The sequence below is a fragment of the Thunnus maccoyii genome, chromosome 24 (genome assembly GCF_910596095.1).
Source record: "Thunnus maccoyii chromosome 24, fThuMac1.1, whole genome shotgun sequence".
In the NCBI taxonomy this organism is placed as follows: Eukaryota; Metazoa; Chordata; class Actinopteri; order Scombriformes; family Scombridae; genus Thunnus; species Thunnus maccoyii.
In genome coordinates, this window is record NC_056556.1 from 14,542,852 (window position 1) to 14,563,937 (window position 21,086).

Consider the following 21,086-nt stretch of genomic DNA (forward strand, 5'->3'; position numbering starts at 1 on the left):
GAAAGGTCTAACTCTCTGTTACACCTCTCATGAAGAAACTGTTATAGAAATAAACTCATTTAGGATTTTGGATTGGTAATGATGCATATAAAGTACTGTACTGTTTTACAGCTGGGGTCTCTGAGAGCCCAAAAAGTTTTCTGTACAAGACATTTGAAACATGTCAACAGTTCAGAATCAGTTCTGTGAGGTATTTTTTCATAAAATTAGGATGTATCAAGGTGATAAAACAATGTTACATATGTTTTTGAGCTGTTAAAGATGGCCCAGAGTCTGCAGGACCCCAACCAGAACATCAGGTTTAAATAAAAAGATGGCTAAACTATTGTATATCCTGCCACCAGCGATCATCATGAGCCAAAACCTCTCCAATATGAACAAAAAGTTGAATATTTAAAGAAAAAAATGCCCCAATTTCCTAATATAACTGTAGTTATATCAGCTTTACATGATTTACTATGAGAAACAATAAAGATTAAATTTAGCCTATAAATTGTTTCATAGCGTTCATGTAAAGTGTATGTAGTTAAAGCACGACAGATCCCCATAGGATCCACCCAGACAACACACAAGTGCACTCTGAATGTGTTAAACATGTAGCACCACACACACACATACAAACACACTCAGCAAAGATACAGCTGTACTCTTAAAACATGTACACACTAGTAAACAATGTATGAAACACCTCGCACAACTGTCCCCACACTCGCTCACACTCCTCTCTTTTCCCTCCCCTATCCAAACGCGATTGTGCCGTCGCCTCATTCGAAAAACCATTACTCCGAGAACGAGTGGTTGGTTTTATAGAGCAAATTTCTATGCGTTTGTCTCCATGGATAATTCATAAAATGCCCCTTTTCACCGCACTCTGTGAGCTTAATGCATACTGGCTTGATGGCAGCCCATTATAGCCGGATACCAGATAGGCAGCAACATCTTTATCAGCTGGTTGAAGCCTCTATTTTACCACAGAGTGAGTGCATTACACACCATTATCATTAGGTACAGTTGAGTGGCCGTTCATGCTGCCTTTAGACTGGTGGCCTTCTATCTAATGATTTGAAAATGCTACCATACTGGCAATTATTATATGTATGAATTATAATGACAGTTGATTTTTAACCTTTTTTAACAGTTTTATATTTTGTTTGTTTTTTATACCTTGGATAGATTATAAAACCCCTAATCCCATGAAAGCTACTGTATGAAATACAAGTTGAGAGAGTTTAAAAATGTGCTTGTTAGTGTGAAAAAACTGATGGTGCTGCATGGTGGCTCAAGTTAATACAGCATAAAGCTTTGTGATTCAAAACTCAGCCCTCTACGATTGTCGTGGCATCGAAGTTCATGACTTTTCTGCAAGGTCAGGTGTATTGGAAACTTTAGATTTCCATTTGGTGTGAAGTGAAGGTCAGTATGTTGCTCTGGGGATGTACTGGAGAAATGCTTTCCACTCCACAGTGCCTATAGGCTAACAGGATCATGGAAGAAAAATCATAACTATGTGACACATAGATTCTAACTTTAAAATGGACTGATTTAGATTTCTAGCACGAAACACAAATCAGAATACACCCAAAGTGAAAAGCAACTATCTTTACAGGCATCCCTGCTAATGGAGCAAGGCCACATGAATAATTAGAACAGGGTATAATAGCCAACAGTCATGTTCTAATTTATTTATCCCAAAGACACTCTTTCTCCTCCGTACAAAATCCTTCAGCTGTTTTAGACACAATAATGCAATTGGGTAATCCTGCAGTGATGTGGAAAGCAAGCTGAGCCCCAAAACAGTCGTCTCTGAGGGGACCAGAGGTGCCCTCTTATCCCACTTTGTTATGCTTCATGCGCTTTAACGATAGGGGGAAAGTCCTGCAGTAGATACGTGCAGGAGGTTTTGGAGCATAAGAAAACATGACCCAAGAGGATTTTGCCACATCTTGGAGACACAGTTGTCGTTAAGATTATAAAATAGCTCAGAACTGGAGAAAAAAATGAATCATTTACCTTATTCTGTAATTAATGTTGAGGTTGTTCGTATGCCTGGATGGTTCAAGCAGAAAACAAACGCCAGAGAAACTTTTAATGTAATAAATGTATGTTTTGTGCACTGATTTCCACACCACTTCATTTTTCTTCATCCAGCCCATTAAGTTCAGTGAACCCACGTCATCATATCACTGTATTACTATTTATTATCTTGTAAGGAGCAAGAATACCCAGAGGGATTTGATTCAATCTAGGGCAGCTAGCTTTAAAAAAAAACAAAAAAAAAACGAAAAGGAATAATTATGATGTTTGTATGCTTGATTTACTTAATCTTGTGGTTCTTTTAGCAGACTGAGAGGTACCATCACAGCATCGTAACCATGGCAGCTAAAATCTTTTGAAATGTGTTGCAAATGAAAAGCTATTGTTGTGTCTGTGAGGGATTTAGGTAGACTAATTGAATACATTTAAATGAAGCAGAAAATAAGTTCCACCTCACGTCCTTAGTGATTCAGATTTTGTTCATTAGGAGGTTAAAGATCTGGATAGACGACTGACATTTAAAAAAAAAAAAAAAAAAAAAAAAGACATGCATGAGAGTGTGAACCAGAATTCATTAAGAAAAACAATGAAATGTACAGAGAGACTGAACTCTCATGTAAAAGACAGAAACCAAATAACAGAGACGCTCTGTGGCCACCAGGTGGTGGTATTGTCACTGCAATACTGCAGTGTTGCTGTGAGAGGGATGTGCTGCACTTACAAGTGCTGTGCATGAAACTGATGAGAGAAAAACATCATCAGTGACACACTTTCTGAGTAATTTTACTTGCTGATGGTGACACTTCGGAATAATCTTCAAATTCCCTTCCACGTCTCTCTATCTTTATTTTACTGTTTAAGCAGATTCTTTAATAGTTACTATTGTAAATGCAGTAAAGCCACAACCGACCCACAAATAGCTTTTAGTACCCTGTAATTTTAGTGATCTAGCAATTGTAGCTATTCCTGTAATTACATGTTACTCTGTAAGCAGTTAAGTATTTAAAGGTTAGGTGAAAAGGGATCAACAGCAAGATACTAACTAAACAGAAAATGTGCATTTTCCCAAATTTCTTGCCGTTTGTTAATTACTAAATAATTGACCAGCAAGGCTATGTCAGATGGTTAATTGATATATTGTATGTCTTTTGCCTTAGATTGACCATATCAGCAGAATGCCCCATGCAGCTGGAGGATTTCCCCATGGATGCACACGCCTGCCCTCTCAAGTTTGGCAGCTGTGAGTAAAATCATGTCTAAGTTATATTTATTTCTTAATTGCAGTACAGTTAACACTAATCCCAGCTATTATGATACACAATGGTGATATTCACTCCAGTGTGGTAAGTTTTACAAAAGTTTAATCTAAATATAGAAAACAATAAGACATCATTCTGGGTAATTAATGCATTGCATCTCTGACAGATTAGAAACATCATTATCTAGATTGCTGAGTTTGCTTTCCTTACTTTAAATTCATCATTGCCAACTTAAACTCATTAAAAACGAGACTGTGTGAGTTTCAGTGAAAAGAGGCCACTGCAGCTACAAGTGATAATTATGGTACAAAGTTTGGCTAAAAAGCAAAGGTATTGTAACTGTAGCACAAGTGCAGAAGAATCATGAAGTCAGTATAGTGACTCTAGAGCAATATTTATTTAAACTAGCTAACATTAGCTAACATTAGCCACCATAAGCTACAGGTCATACCAGACCAAGTAAGGCTTTAACAGCAAAACCTCTCAGTGTATTAAACTGAGCAAGGCTGCATTTTATCGCTTATGAATTAAACTTTTCATTTGTAAGCGCAAGAATGTATTATTTCTTCTCTCAAAAGTTACATAGTCTCACTTTAACTTTGTACTATTTTAAAATTTCAAACATTCAGAGAGGCAACATCATGCATGGGTAATTGTAAATAACTATATAATAATAATAAATGTAACTTGTTCCATATATTCATAACTCAAAGCCAAAACATTGTGAATTCAAGAAGATATACTGTACATGCAGCTGCACTGACTGAAGTCTCACTGGCAGCAGTAAGATAAAGACGTTAGCCAGAGAATTTTTCTCAGGGACGACCTAGAGAGGATCATGAACTGGCAGTAAATCATCATCGGTGTGTTTTGCAGTATCAGTTGCAGTCACTTTAAAGTGATTTTATCCAAACTGTATGTTCCTGGATAACAGTAACGTGTCATCAACTGGTTTTCCTTATAGACCTCTGAACCGGCTGATTTGAGCGGTTTCCTTGATAAATATTTATAGCCCTCTCTTGCAACAAATATTAACAAAACTTAAGAAGAGAAGAGAAGATCACTGCATGTTCTGCAACACTTACTAAAGCCAGTAGACGGAAGGGTTTTCCTTAATGCCTTCTTAACGGGACAGTATGTCTGTGTGTCCTACCAGTGAAGACATGGATGGACACCTGAGTGGCCCTGGGGGGTATTTAAAGAAAGATCTGGCTAAATGCCACACCTTGGGAGCCTCTTGGCCTAAAAGGATGAGGCTCTTATCCCCAGATTTCAGTGAGACACAGTCCACCCACACTCACTATGTAAAAAGAAGCACATTTGACTGCAATCCAATTACAGCGTAAGGAGCTGCTGGGCCTTCCCGTGACAAACTCTAACCTAATCGCCCCTGTGCAATGCCCTGTAGGTGAGAGGTGTGAGTGTATAATAGGAATAATGTGTTGGTGGCAACACGGTGTGATAGTTTTACAAGGTGAAGTCGGGCTGTAGTGTGTAGGAGATCTATCCTTTCATCATTTCTGTTTGTATCTAACTGTGCCCTCTCTGTTTGACCTGAGCTTCTCCTCATTTAGCCTTTGTCCTCAGGTGTCACAACACTGTACATATTTAAACCTCCATATTACACCTGCGAATGTGCAGGATATGATAATATAGTTCCAACTGAAAAAAATAATACAATCCCTTTTCATGAAGTAAACAAAATGGCTGAAGTGACTAGTCCAGTAATCTGTGACACAAGACTAGACAGTATTCTGACTGGATCAGCTGTTTACTATTGTCATCAGTGGGGGATGAAAGTAGACACTATATGGTGTAATGAAAAATGGGCAAAATTAATCTCCCGTGTTAAAAAAAAAAAGCTACCAAATCTCTCCATCCACTCCTCCTCTTTCAGAATGATGATTTCATAATTCAGTACTGACGTAGAAAGCTACAGAGCAGTAACTACAGAAGCAGTAAAGTTGAGAAAAAAGGGTTTCAGGTTTTTAGGCTGTGCTGAAAAAATGCATAACACAAAGAAAGTGTTATTGTCTTCATTTTATTATTCTGATTATTTTACCCCAGGAGTCGTCACCATAGAACCAGTGCAGATTAGATCATGTACAGGGAAACGCAAAGAGAAAAAGCAGAATCATCAAAGTATGATTTTTAATAGTTTTCATGTTCATTTAATTTCCATTTTTATTTTATTATAAATGTATATATGTTTTGCTGTGTGCCTCTGTTCATCCACTATTGATATTTATATTGAAATCAATATTGTAAATTAATTTCCAATGTACTACATTCAGATATGTAATTTAAAGGAAGCTTAATCTCACTAGATTGAATGAATTCATAAAGCTGAGATGGCAGCACTGCTGACCAAGATGTTAGTTCATAAAAATGGATATTTTCAGTTACAGCTACTGGAAATATGAATAGCTTTAGCTAAGGTTAGCTGAAGCTAGCTCACCAGCCAGCTTTAAGTTGATGTACTGTTGTTCTCTTGCGTTAGCTGTCTCTCTGTTATTTAGTTACTGCAAATTTCACCCACTGTTCACAGAAAATATGATTTAAACGCTGTATTCATAAAACTGACAAAGTAAGTTGCTGATATTTCAATCAATATTTTGTTTTTTAAATGCATGTTGCACAGAATAAGCATCCTTTTATGAAGATCAAACTTTAAGTATGCATTCATGCACCCATTTTCCACAGTAGTGATTTATTGTACAATTAAAGCATGAAGGCCTGCTCTAAAGTAGATCCAGGTAAATGCCAACTAATCCCTTATTCTGGACTACAGTACCTGTATCCTAATTTAGCTGCTGGCCTTCAGCCATACAGTTCTAAACTATACACCGAGGAGTTACAGTAATACTCTATGGTGAGCCCAGTGATATGAAGCATTTCATTTAGGAGGCACACATAATGGCAGCTAAAAGTGCTGCATTTTCTTATTTGACTACACATCAGTGGGAGTTGAGATAGTTGAACTGGTGTCACACATTATAGATTAACACACTAAGTAAAAGACATTAGAGACTGGTTGCGTTTATGGATTCATATTCCTCAAATTAAGTCATTTCCTTCATTTCCTTTAAGGACAGGAATCAGTTTCAAGACTTAAAATCATTGCTGACACTAGTCTGTTTTTTGGTCTGTTTAATCAAAATATATATTGAAGAATAATTATGTTAAAGGTGATTTGTGATACACAGGGAATATACTAAACAGAAACATCTTAAAGAGACTAAATCATTCTAAAGGCAGCTAGACAACAGTGAGTAAAATTGTTGGCACATTAGACACAAAAGCTGGAAAAACCCTGTGATGAGCAGTCTGGAAAACCATGACAACCATACAGCAATCACATAAAATCTGCATCAGCAGAAGGTCACAGGCTGAAGGCAACATATAGACAAAAGAAGAGTCACTAAAGAAAACTACTTTCTCCGAAATTACCACTTGATTACCATAATCGACAGCTCTGTGACAAAAAAGACAAATCATTTGGAACTTTACAAAGCTGGTGTTTATGGTGAGGTGGATGTTTAGAAACACTTTGTTCCCCATAAAGATACAGATGATAGTGTAAGTTGCACAAATCCTGCCTCCTTGAGCAGTGGGAAAACAATAAAATATGCTCAAATGAGTCATCTTTCAGCCTCAGTCTTTCTATCAACCCACACTGCTGTAGTGAACATAGTAGTGAATCAGTAGTTCATGATCACTCTCCTCCTTGGAGCCTTTCCATATTCTAAGACATGAATGTCTGAATTACTCATAAACAAACACAGTGGTTTCATGAACAGCAGAATCCAAGTCATCAGATCTAAACATCAATGAATCTTCAGGATAAGGACATATCCTCTTTAATGACCTTCCAACACAACTTTGAGGATCAAAAGGAGGACTGAAGCTGCACCTGCAGATAAATGATGGCTTTCTCAAGACTGTCCACACAAGAAAAATGGCATTAGCTGTGATTTTCTCAAATACTTAAAACAACCCGTGATTACACTTTTCTGTAACAACAGATGTAGTGTTATGTTTCATCTTGTGTCAATGGCCAACATTGGTCTCCTTAACTATCACAGCAATATCTTCCAGATCTTAAAGTGACTATGATCCATATTTTTATATTAACAATGCATCACATGTGAAAGATATCGCTCATAGTGATGAAACATCACCCTACCATGCAGCTCTATGGAGCAGTTTAGTGTCTTTCAGCTCATTGTTTTTGTTTTTACAGCTCACAACTTTACTGTTTTGATTCAGTCTCACCGCTCTTGCTAGTGCTATTCACAAGTGCAGCAGGCGGATGTTTTCAATGAGAAATATTAAATATTAGCTTTGGAAGAAACAGACAAGCAACCGGTTTTGTTGTTTGGGTATGAAGACAGTGTTTAGGAACCAGCACAATCTTTTTTTAGCAGATTCAGTTTTTGGTTGATTTTCAATGTTATCCCTCACATTTGATTGTAAAGCTTTCACCACATACAGTGCTGATAATAATATTCTGTATAATCTGGTTAGGAAGTAACTCTGCGGTAATACGTTGTGGTTCGCTCTGCTTTTGTTTCCTTTAATATTTCAGACAGCCTCACTCAGAGTGTGTAGCGCTATAGTAAGTGATGGATTTGGCTGAGTCGTAGCTCTCTTCACCTCACACACAAGGCGGGAGCAGCAAAGCATTAAGCGTGAACTGTTGAAATTTTGGCACAGGTGTAGCGTCTTGCCTGCCAAATTCTTTAGCTCTTCCTCTGCTTAATGAAATTCACCAATAATCCCTTATTCCAATCTAACTACCCTCCAATTAAGGTCTTGGCCTTTGGCAGCGCACAAATTTAAACGCCAGTATCCAGCTGCCAAGTGAGCACCCAAAATGGAAATGCTCAAGTTAAGATGCTATCCACTGGCCAGACATAAACAATACCATCCTGGTCAAATAAGGCCAAGTCAATTAGTGTTTGTAACAATCAGCAAAACAAGTTGTAAACATTTAAATATTAAGCATGTTTTGTTGCAGTTTTGGCTTCTTTTGTGTTGGTACAGGGTTTATCCATAAATATGTAATGTGCATAATTGTCTACAACACACCTCCTGAAATTTTCAGCTGAGAAGAATACACTTGGCTGCACAACTTTCCCTGCCCTCATTTAAACTCTTGTCACGGCAGGAGGACTCGTAGCTACCTAGTATTAAACTGTAGCCTTTAGAGAACATCAAAAATAAAAAAAATAAATCTCAAATGTCTGATATGTTTTTAACAACTTCATCAATATTTTTTCCATAACTTACGTAAGTGTCTTCTTCCTTGCTGTTCTCATCCTTGACAGTTTGCTTGCTTGTGCCAATTTAACTTGAAAATACATCAAAACACCTTGATGTAAGGCTGCTTTTTACATAAATTATCATCTTTTCCTCACTGATGAACAGTCTTAGAATCTCAACTACAAAAGATGAAAACAACAAACGTGCTGTTTCAGATCCGTAGAAATACAGAGAGATGATTCCTTCCTTCATTGTGAGTTATAATTTTTAATCTTTCGATATTTCAGCCGTCACAAGGGAGCAAATGATAGATCAGTGTCCAGTGTTTGTGCAAGATTCAACAATAATAAAGGAAATAGCAGGAGTGGCTTCAGAGTTTGTGCTCTGTTTTTCATCACAAGTGTGATGCAACACATTACAGTTAATCTGACTCGGTCTGGTTCCTGCTGACAGGGAAGCTCACCTCTGACCCAGAAGTGTGGTTTAAACAAAAATACACTCAAACATCCACACACACACACACAAACACATACACGGGCGAGCAAGCAAGCAAAATTCAGTTTTTGGCCTTAAGCCTGTGGTCTAATCAAAAAGTGCTAAAAAGACTCTGCATTAGCACTCGCTCAAAAACACACAAGCACATGGTGGCTGCACATAATATTGATGATGACAGGGCATATGAAGTGAGCATTATGGTGCAAATGATGCTTACTGAACATACTGTGGTCAAAACAATAGTTTTAACACCTTTAACTTGCATTTTGGATGTTCACACATTAAAAATTAGCACATTTGCAAACTAATTTCCATCAATCTTTGTCTTTGTGTCTCTCAGATGCCTATCCGGTATCAGAAGTTGTCTACACTTGGACACAGGGAGCTGCTAAGTCTGTGGTGGTGGCAGAGGACGGGTCCAGACTCAACCAGTACCATCTTATTGGGCAAACTGCTGGCACAGAGGATATACACACAAGCAGAGGTACGTGTGTATAGTTCGGTAAAGGACATAGCTGAATGTGGTCTGAATGTACAAATAAGGAAATAGAAATGCTGTTTCAATGGTGGTATTAGAATAGTAGTAGCAGTAGTAGTAGTAGTAGTAGTAGAAGTAGTAGAAGTAGTAGAAGTAGAGTAATAATAGTACAAAGTTTCATAATATAAGTTGTAGCAGGAGTGGTAGAACTGTATCCCAAAGGATGGAAATCTTTTGATGAATGCAAAAGTACAAGTGATGCAATAAAAATAAAGAAAAGGTAACATGTGCCAGAGAAAGATCTAGAGCACCAACAGACAGCTGTATCACATGAACTGTAGCGTGCACAGTACAACAGAATGGGAAAACCATGTTTGTATTAAATTCTACCATGTAAAACAAAAAATGGACAGTTTAAAGTAGAGGGAAGTAACAGTAGAGTACAATCTAAGTGTAAGGGCGTTGAGTCTGGAGAACATTCCTAAAATGAAGGGAGAAAGCCAGAATGGTCTCACCCAAACACTAGCAGCTGTCAGATAGCTGGTACAACACAATGCACATTGCAATCATTCATCATTAGAAGTCAGTGTAGTTTGAAATTTTAAAAAAGATGTAGAATATTTGTGTATGTAGTGAGATAATTTGATATTTTTCCACACATCCCAGTCTCTTATTCCCATTTTTAAAAATTTTTCTAGTTTTAAATTGCAAATTTACTAAATCAGGTTGCACCATTAAAACTTAAGAAATGTATAGCTAGTGAAGACTTCCAATCAAAATTAGTCCTCATGCAGTTTTGAATGAGTTGAAAATATTCAATTATTTTAACCCAACCAACATTAAATGGTCATTTAGTCTAACATTATTGGCATGTTTTGAAATTCGAGGTATATTGTTTTTTTTCTGTGAAAAATAATGTAAAATTTTCAGTTTCCATCATTATTAAACTGTTTTTTTTGGGGGTTTTTTATCAAGTGTCAGATGTGTCATCCACCTTCCATATTAGCTCAGTTAAGCTCGCTAGTTCAGTTAGCGATGCAGCAGTAACACGTGGCAGCTACTGGCTGTAATTTAGTAGTAACAACTAATCTGTAAGTAATCTAGTTTGTGTGGTGCACCCTGTTTTAACTTAGTGATGCAAAAATGTCCATTTAGTAACACAACGTTTAATTAGGCTAAGTTTAAACTTATTAGGAGCCGGTCCAACCGACTCTTATACCATAGACCAGTGGTTCTCAAAGTGGGGTCTTTGAGGGGGTTCCAGGGGGTCTCCAGCAAAAAGGGGAATAATTTATTTTCACTATAATTCCATCCATAAGTAACACAATGACAGAATATAAGACTATTTGGTCATGGGTTTCATACACTTTCTACACATCTAAAAGCAAAAATCTTATTAGATGGGGGTCCGTGGTCTAATTTGTGTTAGTTTATGTGAAAAAGTTTGAGAACCACTGCCATAGACCTCCACTATTGTCCAAAAACTATTAAAACCACATCAACGAGTCACACCATTGCGCTACCACATACACCATCCTGGTGCCGTAAATACTCAGTGGCATATATTAATCCACAGCTGAAAATAATCCCAACAAATGCACTATTTACTCTTGTTTGAGTAACATTTGCTAAAACCTACAGTGGCCAGCTGTTTTAGGAAATGACTAAGCCTTTTTTAAATATGAAACTATATATTTGTGATCCTTTTTGAGAGTCAATTTTCATGTTTCAGAGTTGTTTTTACAACTTAACCAGGGACTAATGTGCATGTAGCAAAGCAGGAAAGTAATGAGATAAACAGCATTGTTAGTTTTGGTCTTTTATGGTGTTTGTTATTAATATGAAATACATTAAATATGTAATGTGTAAAAAAAAAAGAATGTGGATTGCACTGCATTTTAAAACATTTCTATACACTGATTTGGGGGTGTTTACATCATTGAGTTCATCAGATCACTGTGAGTGTATCTGCCACAACATCCTCCGCTCATCTCACTAACAACATTTTCAGATAGTTTCTTCCCAGCACATAATGGGATTACAAGGCAAAGATGGAGCCACAACAGGTCCCTGTTAATTTAAAAAAGGCTGACTCAGCTGCTGTGCACAAGAGCCCTATTTGTTGTTTTATCATTTTTTAATTAGATAAAGAAACCTCAAGCAGAAAGATTCAGACCCAATGCCGAAAAGGATCTTCTACCACCTCCGCAATGCAACAACAGTTATCTTAACTTTACTCTTACTCTCCTTTCTTGCGCACCTTTTCAGGAGTGAATTCATACTGTACGAGGTACATCACAAGTGTAATACCAAATAATATGATGTAACTAATTCTAGATTAGAAAAAGATAAACGCTGTGAGGAGAGATAGGCGTGCGAGTCCAAGAGTAAATGTGGGAAACATTATCAGGAGATCAGAGTCAATGAGTGGAGGCTAGTGGAGGAGAGTAGCCTATCCCTCACACAACCAGCTGTCTACAGGCCTGGACAGCCCTGTCAAACAACACTTATCCCTGCATGAGCCCATGCGCGCACAGACACACACACACACCAACACACACACACACACACACACATAGAGCTAGAGAGAGACCTGAGACCTAGGGTTAATCCCCCATCCAACCAACCCATCAGCTTTTGCATAAGAAGATGACATCACAGATCAGTGAGGGATTGGTTGGTTGGCTGTCCCTGAGTGTATCTGGTGTATCTGTGTGTTTGTGCTCTTGTAGATGAATAACAACTGTCCTCACAATGAGGGTAAAAAACCTACAAAATGAGGACATTGTGGTAGTCTGCACAGTGACGTGGTTAATTCAGGGTTATATGTAGACGACGGGTGAGGTTTAGCGCTAGTATTAAGGTGAAACATTAAATAAGGTTGATTTTACAAGGTGTGATTGGAGGGGATTTAATTCTCCACATTTAGATAATTGCAGTTTGATTTAAAGTGCAAGTTAAGTCCTCACAAAGATAGAAAAAGAAATGAGTGTGAGTCTGTTTGTATGTTGGGATTGGACAGTCCTGCTGTGACACGTGGGGGGGGGGGCAGGGGGGGTTGGGGCGTTGAAAGGCATCTGCTTAATACTCTTATGTAAAACGGAACTGTAATACACTTCCCTCCAGTTTCTAGTAGAATCATTATTAAAAGTGTGGATTTCCCCTGTTTATTTTATTCGTGCACCATGGCTGAAACCTTGCCTTTGCTGGCTGACTCAGTGGTTTAAGCAAAGGGTTAAAGGGTTCATTGGTTGAGGGACTGCATGGGTGCCAGGCTGGAGGGCTAAATTGCTGGTTCACAGGGGTGCATGGGTAAATGTATGGTTTATTGGTTGGCTTGTTTGAAAGTTAATTGACAAAAGATAGGCTGAGTGGGTGGCAGGCAAATGTCCTCTTGAGTATTAACTACTTTAAACTACTGATTAAACTATCAAGCAGTAGTTTCCCAATTTAAACATGGTCAAGTGATGTCCACAATGTACAGTGCAGTGCAAATGTCTTAGGGCACTCCAAAAGCTTTTAAAGAAAACCATTTATATGAGCAGTGAATGTTGATTAGTTGAAAATGTGACCTTAGAACTGAATAAAACACAAAGAAGCACTCAGGGTTTTGTCCTCCTCATGTAGACTGGCTCCAGCCAAACCAAAAAACATATCTGCCTACCAGCAACCTCATGGTGACGACAAGGCTCCAGTAAATCACTGGTGACCAAGAAATAGTCCAACAACTGTAATAATGATATTGATGACAGGCCAGGCACAAATAGGTTTCAAAATGAAAAACTAATGAAATCTGGTCAAATTTATCTGCCCAAACATGCCACACTTTAAGCATCAAAACACCAGTTTTGGCCTTGCTTAATGACACTTACTAGTCCTTCCTACTCAGATGTGTGATCAGGCAAAGATCAGGCATAAACAATACTTGATCCTGTAACAAGTACCATTTCTGCACAGAAATCCATCATTTACTTTGATTAGTTTCAACATTTAATCCATTGTCAAGGTCATGTTTTATGTAATTATATGTCTGACACTTTACCTGACATCACCTTGTTCGCCCTAAAATATCAAACCACCATCTGGTGTTCGATGTTACAACAAAATGCTAAACATTATCTGTGAATTCCATCTAGCCGTAGGACTAAAGGCGGTAAATTATCATTCATGCAGCTCAAAGCTTCTGTCTGGAAACCGTCCAAATCAGTTGTGGAGATCACTGATGAGTTTGAGCTCAGGGGTCACATTCAGTCCAGTAGGTTAATTTACTTTCTGTATGTGTTTGACTCTCTTGCTAACTTGCTAACTTTCACAGACCAAATATGACACTTTTAGATGTGCCAGAGTACTGCTTTGCATTTCGATCTGACATTCTTACAATTGACAATCATTGACGTGATAACAGATTCCACATTTGTCTCTTTCTTTGCCTACTTGTTATTCACCTGGAGCCATTTTTACAACTTTAGCAACAACATCTGACAGTTTTTTTATATTGCATGTTCCTACAACATAATTATATTTCATATTAGAGAATGTACAAATCTGAAAAGCCTCAGAGTTTTGTCATTTGGGTAACCTTTCAAGACGATCTGACAATTAGAAGATATGTCACCCCATGAGTCAACCATGGTTGGTCAAACGCACCCAAATAGTTTTAGCATTTGCAGTAAAGCTGGTAGACTTTGCTTTGCTCCAGTAAAAGATGATAACAGGGACAAGCTGTCACCTGGGGTTAACTATTATTTCCCTGCTTGATTAAAAAAAACATCTGACAGTTGCCTGCTGTTTTACTGAGTCTAGACAAAGTAATAAAACACTTGTAAACCGGAGATTCAAAACAGCAGTCAATTGATTGTCTGGCCTTTACGCTAAGCAGTAACAAATGGGCTCCTGGGCGTAGCTGCATGGCTTCAATGAAAAAACAAAATTGAAACTTCTTATTTCTAAAGTCAGTCAGTCTGAAGAGTTTGAGGTACTGTACATACAGCAAGGGAAACCTGAATGATGACAACCAACATCCTTGACTCTTTCCATGGATCAAACTTGGCCTTGTCAAGTCCTGATTTTCTATAGGTTGGTCAAAGTAGCCTTTAGCTATGATGATATTAAGAACATTGCAGCAACATAATTTACTAATCTTTGTGATTATTTTTTGTACTTTTTCTTAATCCTTCCTTGATTTGGGTTAAGAGTTCTGCCATAATGCTTAATCAATGATTAAAATTCTTAAAATACCAGAAAAACACGATGTTAGCTTAAAAGTTATCTTTAGCATTTGATAGTGGTTGATAATCAACATAGATCTTAAAACCTCATGCATGGAGGTCCATTGCTCAAAACATTGGATGGATGTGATGTCTTTAATTAGCACTTCTAATCTTAGACAACATTCCCATTTGAGCACATGAAGGAGGAGATTATTCCATAAGTTTCTCTTGACAGACCTGACATCTTTAAGGACACGACTTATTCCGTCTCAGACGGCAATGTCTTCCCTAAAATAACTCCCCGGCTCTAAAAGTAGACAAGATGTACAGTTCTATATACAGTTTGTTTGTGTATATATATACATTAGGACTTTACAGACTTTTGGTTTTATTTAACCAGGTAAAGGTCTCAATGAAATTAAAATCTCTTTTCAAGAGTGACCTGGCCAAGAGAGCTGCATAAGGGACAGGGACAGGGCTTGTAAATAATATCATAAGAGATACCTGAATACATTTCCAGAGGATTATCGCTTGTTTGGACTTCTTTGTTTACCCTTCAGCCCAATAGGTGAGACAGTTAGAGGCAAAAACTGTTCTTTTACTACTCACCAGTTGACCAGCATGGCAGCATTGTTCCCCGACATAAAAGGAAGTTCCCCTTGGACGTTGCGAAATACAAATCCGTGGGAGAAAAGCAGTAAGATCCACCAGAGGAACATGTTCCTCCTCATTCCTCTGCCCCCAGTCCTGTCGGTATCCATGCATCAAGGGCAAAGGTGATCCTGGGGTGTCCCAGGTCGGCAGCGCCTGGTGTCTGGATGTTTGCGACAGCAGTAGAAGTCGACGGGGTAGATGTGAACCAGGCGGCCTGGAGTCATGAGGGCGTCAGAAGGCCCAGGTGATGGGGTCGAAGTAAGAATTAATGGTGTTGAGGATCTCTGGATCGAGGCATGGCAGTGGTGGTGATGTTGCTAGGTGTGGTATTCAGTGGATGATTGCCCTCAGCACAGAGCACCTGCGAAATAAACAAATTTAACTCACTTTCAGGCTGCTGTCAGTTGATGCAGGGGTGCTCACAGTGCATTTTCTGAATTGCTTCTTCTTCCCTTCACAAGCCAGAACAGTCCCATCAAGAGTATTTGATCATTATTCCACAAAACAGCTGCCAAATAACAACAGCAACAACAAAAAAAAAACATAAAAAGGAAAGGAATGAAGCAACAAAATGTCCACACGGTTAACCCCCCTCCATCCCACCAGTGATTAGCAGCAGTGAGTGTCCCTGTCCGTGGCTTAGAGTGTGTGCTGAGGTATGTGTGTAGCTGTCAGCAGTTAGAAATCATGCTTCGTGTGTGTTTCAGAGTGTGTATGTGTGCGTGTCGGTGACTGGATTGGCAGGGCGGAGTGGGCGGGGTCTAGAGCTGTGTGAGGAACCCAGGACAGGAAGCCTAACCACCCTCCCCCTCATGCCTCCCTCCCCTTCACTCCCTCTCTTCCTCGCACTGATGGCAGGATGCAGATTGTAACCAGGGATTAGGGAGGTTCAAAAATCCGATTTTGCCCGGAGAAAGCCTTGCGTATTACTCTGTGTGTGTGTGTGTGTGTGTGTGTGTGTGTGTGTGTGTGTGTGTGTGTGTGTGTGTGTGAGAGAGAGAGAGAGGGAGAGAGAGAGAGAGAGAGAGAGAAAGAGAGATAGAGAGAGCTGCTTGTGTACATGTGCCTTAGTGTGTGGAATATAGTCATTGGATTTTTCATAGTTTACCACCGCCTGCAGTCGGAAACTGTTGCTGGCGAGAGGATTTTTTAAAGCCTCAAATGCAATCTTCAGTTGTTTAACTGAATATTGTGTCCCCCACTCGCTGTCTCTCTCTCTCTCTCTCTCTCGCTACACTCTGTCTCTGAATTTACCTCAAACTGTTGTCGCCCATTGTTGAACACCAGACATTAACTACATAATAATCTATTGTCAATTTCTCGTAATAATTAACGCCACTTGCTCTCATTTCTCAGTTTAATAATGGATTTGAAGTCAGGTTCATTTCGCCGTTATGTTCAACTGAATATGAAATGTTCCCTTTATTCCGGCTTCATTTTTAACTGTTCCACTTCCGCTGCTTTCAATTTTGCACCTCCACCAACTGATTATTTCATTACTGAAATAGCAGGAAAGAGGAGAGATACATTAGTTGGAGCATGAGAAGAGTTCACGACCACTTTTCAAATTACACTTTGCACCTGTTTTATCCAATAATTGAGGGTCATTTTAGATACTGTCTGATAAGTGTTTGGTCATAAAAAGCAATGATTGTGAGCACAACACCTTTGATGCTGTAAGCAGGTCAAATCACACATTAATAAATCCTCTATGCGTGTAAACAATATTTACCCCCAGTGTAGTTTTACAGGATTAACTTGGAAGTTGTATCATTAAGAGGCATCTGTCCACTGTTTATTGTCCCTATCTACCTTTATATCCGTTTTGTTTGTTTCCCCTCAGGACAGTACACAGTGATGATGGCCCACTTCTACCTGAAGAGGAAGATTGGATATTTTGTCATCCAGACATATATGCCCTGTTTCATGACTGTGATCCTGTCCCAGGTGTCATTTTGGCTAAACAGAGAATCAGTTCCTGCAAGGACCGTCTTTGGTGAGAGTGGCCACTTATTTACTCATTTACTTGTCTTTTATTTCTTATCTGGCTAATATTCCTGTCATGCACATTCACACCAGGGAGAATAATAACAGTTGCCCACTGAGCTGCAGCAAGTGAGTAGCTGGCAGTTATTAGTTATTAAAGCGTCCACCTTTGCTGAGTGAGGGGAGACTGTTACTTATTTCCAGCCAGCTTGTAAAAACTCAATTTAAACTTGTCACGGCCTTTGTTTGCACCCAGGGGTGACCACTGTGCTGACCATGACCACCCTCAGCATCAGCGCCAGGAACTCCCTCCCTAAAGTGGCCTATGCGACAGCGATGGACTGGTTCATTGCTGTCTGCTATGCGTTCGTCTTCTCTGCCCTCATCGAGTTTGCCACAGTGAACTACTTCACCAAGAGGAGCTGGGCGTGGGATGGGAAGAAAGCTCTGGAAGCACAGCACCCTAAGGTACAAGCTTGTGGTCACTAAGTTATACATTTGGTTGGCACAAAGCACCAAGTGTAGTGTTTGTGCAATGCTGAGTCTACTTTAAAAGGACTATACAGCTGATTCCACATGATTTAGCCCATAAACTACAAATCACAAATACTTTCCATCACTGTCAACCGTTTTCCAAAGCATACTGTAACTTTTCAGACTGATTTGGATACATTCCCGACCACCTATGGTATCAGAAAGTGCAAACATGGTGTAGAAAACTGGTTAAATCATGTGAAAGCATCAGTATGTTCCTTAAAAGACCTTGAGGGAATAGTTTGAGTTCTTGCCAAGAGTCATGTCCTTACACTGAAAAGTTTTGTACCTCTCACATAAAGACAGATTTCTATTCAATGGGAACAAAACTGAGAAGATTGCAAGCAAAAGACTTTTATATGGAATCTGAACTTGGTTTGTGAACTCATGTTAAATATTTTTGCAAACAGTGCTTTCTGTGTGATAGCTGTATGGAAAGAAAAGAGAAGTGTATTAAAAGAACCAATCAACAGTTAAGTAAATGCAGTTGTGATCACTGCTGCAGCCTTAGAACTAGAGCTGCAACGATTAGTCGATCGACAGAAAACTAATCTGCAACTATTTTGATAATTGAATAATAATTTCAGTTGTTTTTTAAGCATATATGCCAAAATTTGCTGGATCTATCTTCTAAGTTTAAATGATTTAATGCTTTTCTTTGTCATGTGACGAACTGATAAAACAAAATAATATATTAATTGATATATTTTCTGACATTTTATTGAGAAAACAATTTGTCGATCGGGAAAATAATCAGCAGATTAATCGATAATGAAAATAATTGTTAGTTGCAGCCCTGCTTGTGTCAAATCAAGTCAGCTGTTGATTGTGTTACGTTTTAGACGTGTTAATTGCACTGAAAATGATCATCAGGGTATTGATTGACAACATTGATACAGGCTGCTTGCTTAAATATTACCAGGAAAATTGACATAAGTCTTTTAGCAGCTGCACCAAAACATATAATGTTGCAGTCATCATGACTATAAATGAAACCAGACCACCAGTTGGAATCATGCTGTTGCCTGAGTGGAATTCAATTACATAGCATCCCACATTACCAGATTTCTTTTACCAGAAATGTTTCACCTCTGTAAAATCACTTATTATTCCAGACAGAATGAAACTTATTGATTTTCTCAGGCCCCAAACACTGGTGACAGCAGAGTAAATGGCATCTGTAGAGGGCTTAGACCTAATTCACTGCTCAATGTAATCTGTCCCGCTGCTGTAGAAACGAGACCCCATGGTGCTGTCGAAAAAGCCGAACAACGTTTGCTCGGCGGGCGTCAACTACACCCCCAACCTCACCAAGGACGTCTCCATCTCCACCATCTCCAACACGACGTCGGTGCAGCTCCGGGCCTCCGAGACCAAGATGGTGGACCCCAAGAAGACCTACAACAGCGTTAGCAAGATCGACAAGATGTCCCGGATAGTGTTTCCTGTCCTCTTTGGAACCTTCAACCTCGTCTACTGGGCCACGTACCTTAACAGAGAACCGGTGGTCAAAGGAGTTGTTACCTCAACGTAATCTTTCTCTTTTTTTCCAAACTCTTTTTTTTTTGTATGATGGTGGAAGTGCGAGCCTAATTCAAGAGTGAGTGGACTAAAAGGAAAGGGGCTGTTGTAATGTCTCTGCCCTAGACAAAAAAAAAAAAAGAAAAACAAATATCTGCGCTTGAAGAACAAAAACTAACTTAACTGTATAATTCAAGCACTTTGAATGAATGCGTGGTTGCAACAGAATCCCTTTCCTGTTTTTTCATGGCCTAAAAAGCTGCTTGATCATGAGGAAACTGCTTCTAAGATGACTGTGTTGACGAGAGAGAGGGTGCTTTTGCTTCTTTCTCATCTATCCTGCTGCAGCTTGCATGACGCTCCCCTCAAAAGGAAACCGTGGACTCCTCTTTGTCTTGACTGTGTATATGTCAATCACTGCTTACAGTATGGGAGCACACTCCATTGCTATGACTTGACAAAGGGTTTTAAATTAAACTAACGTAGGTATTTTGAACGACTTTGCTTAAATTGAAGCGCTTCATATTCTTATCATGGAGACAATGGCTTGAAATGCACTGAACTTATGCTACTGAAAAAAGAAACTGCAATATACATGCATTTGAATTTGAAAAATTGATTTAAAAAATGTACCTAATTCCACACAGTGTGGAAGAAACATCTCTGAGATTAATGCTGCAAGTGCATTAATAATTTAGTTTTATGTCTCTTTTTTAAAAACCTTTGCCATTTTTTCTCTTATTGCAGTGAGTGCTTGTGTGTCTCTTTGTACATCTTTACTTGAAGATTCAAAGCCTACTGCTGTGGGCCTGGTTTCCCAAAAGTGTTAGCAGTCGCGGTCTCAATGAAGAGCGCTGAAAAAAACATGGAATGCAACTTAAAGGTGAAAGAAAACTGTATTTGGACGATTGTCATCGCAAGGGTTTCTGAATTTTTAAATAATCTTCAAGGAAAATGAAGAGACTCTTCTTCATTCATGAAAAATTAAAACGGCTTCATTTAGGGTAGCATGCCAACAAGAATATTAGAAAAACTTCTTTGGCCCACTTACACTGGGTGACTGGACAGCTGTGGATGGTGTGTTCAGGACAAATTTAGGATTGGGTTTATGTACTTTAAATGAATTTTGAGCTTGGGTCACTCAGCTAGGAAACGAATATTCACAGTTGAGAGACCAGTGCTCAAAACGCAGAGTCACATACAAATCAGCAGACTGATGCCAAGAGTTTCAAGAGTGTCATTCAGTGGAATGACCTGGGTTTCAGTCCCTATTTAGGCAAGCATCCATCCTGCTGATGTGTTCTCAGGCAAAACACTGACAGCTCCAGAGATGCCGATCCTGACCTTTGACTTCCCTACATGGGAAAGAAAGAGAGAAAAGAGAACAGAGATCAATGAAGTATCATTATCACAATATTTTTCTGCAGTGCTTTCCCTCCCTTTTAACAATCTAGTACAACCGTTTCAAATATATCAACAACAGTATGCAAAAATTTGCCAAAAGAGAGGTGAACACAGGACAGAAAACTGACTGTAAAAAAAAAAAAAAACTGACCTGCTCACACCATAAAGTGACACAGCTGAATTCATTTACCTGCCTTTTCAAAGTATTTGCTTGTCAGTTAGCAAGCTTGTTAGCTTGGTTGAGCT

General features: G+C 38.8%; 2 protein-coding genes across 3 annotated transcripts in view; one reads left to right on the forward strand and one right to left on the reverse strand.

Annotated features, from left to right (window-relative positions):
• Window positions 1-15,740, reverse strand: part of LOC121892121 (gamma-aminobutyric acid receptor subunit beta-3-like) — a 63,963-nt gene extending 48,223 nt beyond the window's left edge. The window contains exon 1 of the mRNA XM_042404954.1: window positions 15,351-15,740. Within this exon, the coding sequence (XP_042260888.1) occupies window positions 15,351-15,502 (152 nt within the window). The 5' untranslated portion in view covers window positions 15,503-15,740. The remainder of the gene's footprint in view (window positions 1-15,350) is intronic.
• The window catches only part of LOC121892122 (gamma-aminobutyric acid receptor subunit alpha-5-like), a 28,260-nt gene extending 7,457 nt beyond the window's left edge, over window positions 1-20,803 (forward strand). For both annotated transcript variants that reach the window (XM_042404959.1, XM_042404960.1), the window contains exons 6-10: window positions 3,192-3,274; window positions 9,394-9,537; window positions 17,239-17,391; window positions 17,638-17,849; window positions 19,150-20,803. In XM_042404959.1, the coding sequence (XP_042260893.1) occupies window positions 3,192-3,274; window positions 9,394-9,537; window positions 17,239-17,391; window positions 17,638-17,849; window positions 19,150-19,449 (892 nt within the window). In that variant the 3' untranslated portion in view covers window positions 19,450-20,803. The remainder of the gene's footprint in view (window positions 1-3,191; window positions 3,275-9,393; window positions 9,538-17,238; window positions 17,392-17,637; window positions 17,850-19,149) is intronic.
• Window positions 20,804-21,086: the final 283 nt, after the last annotated feature.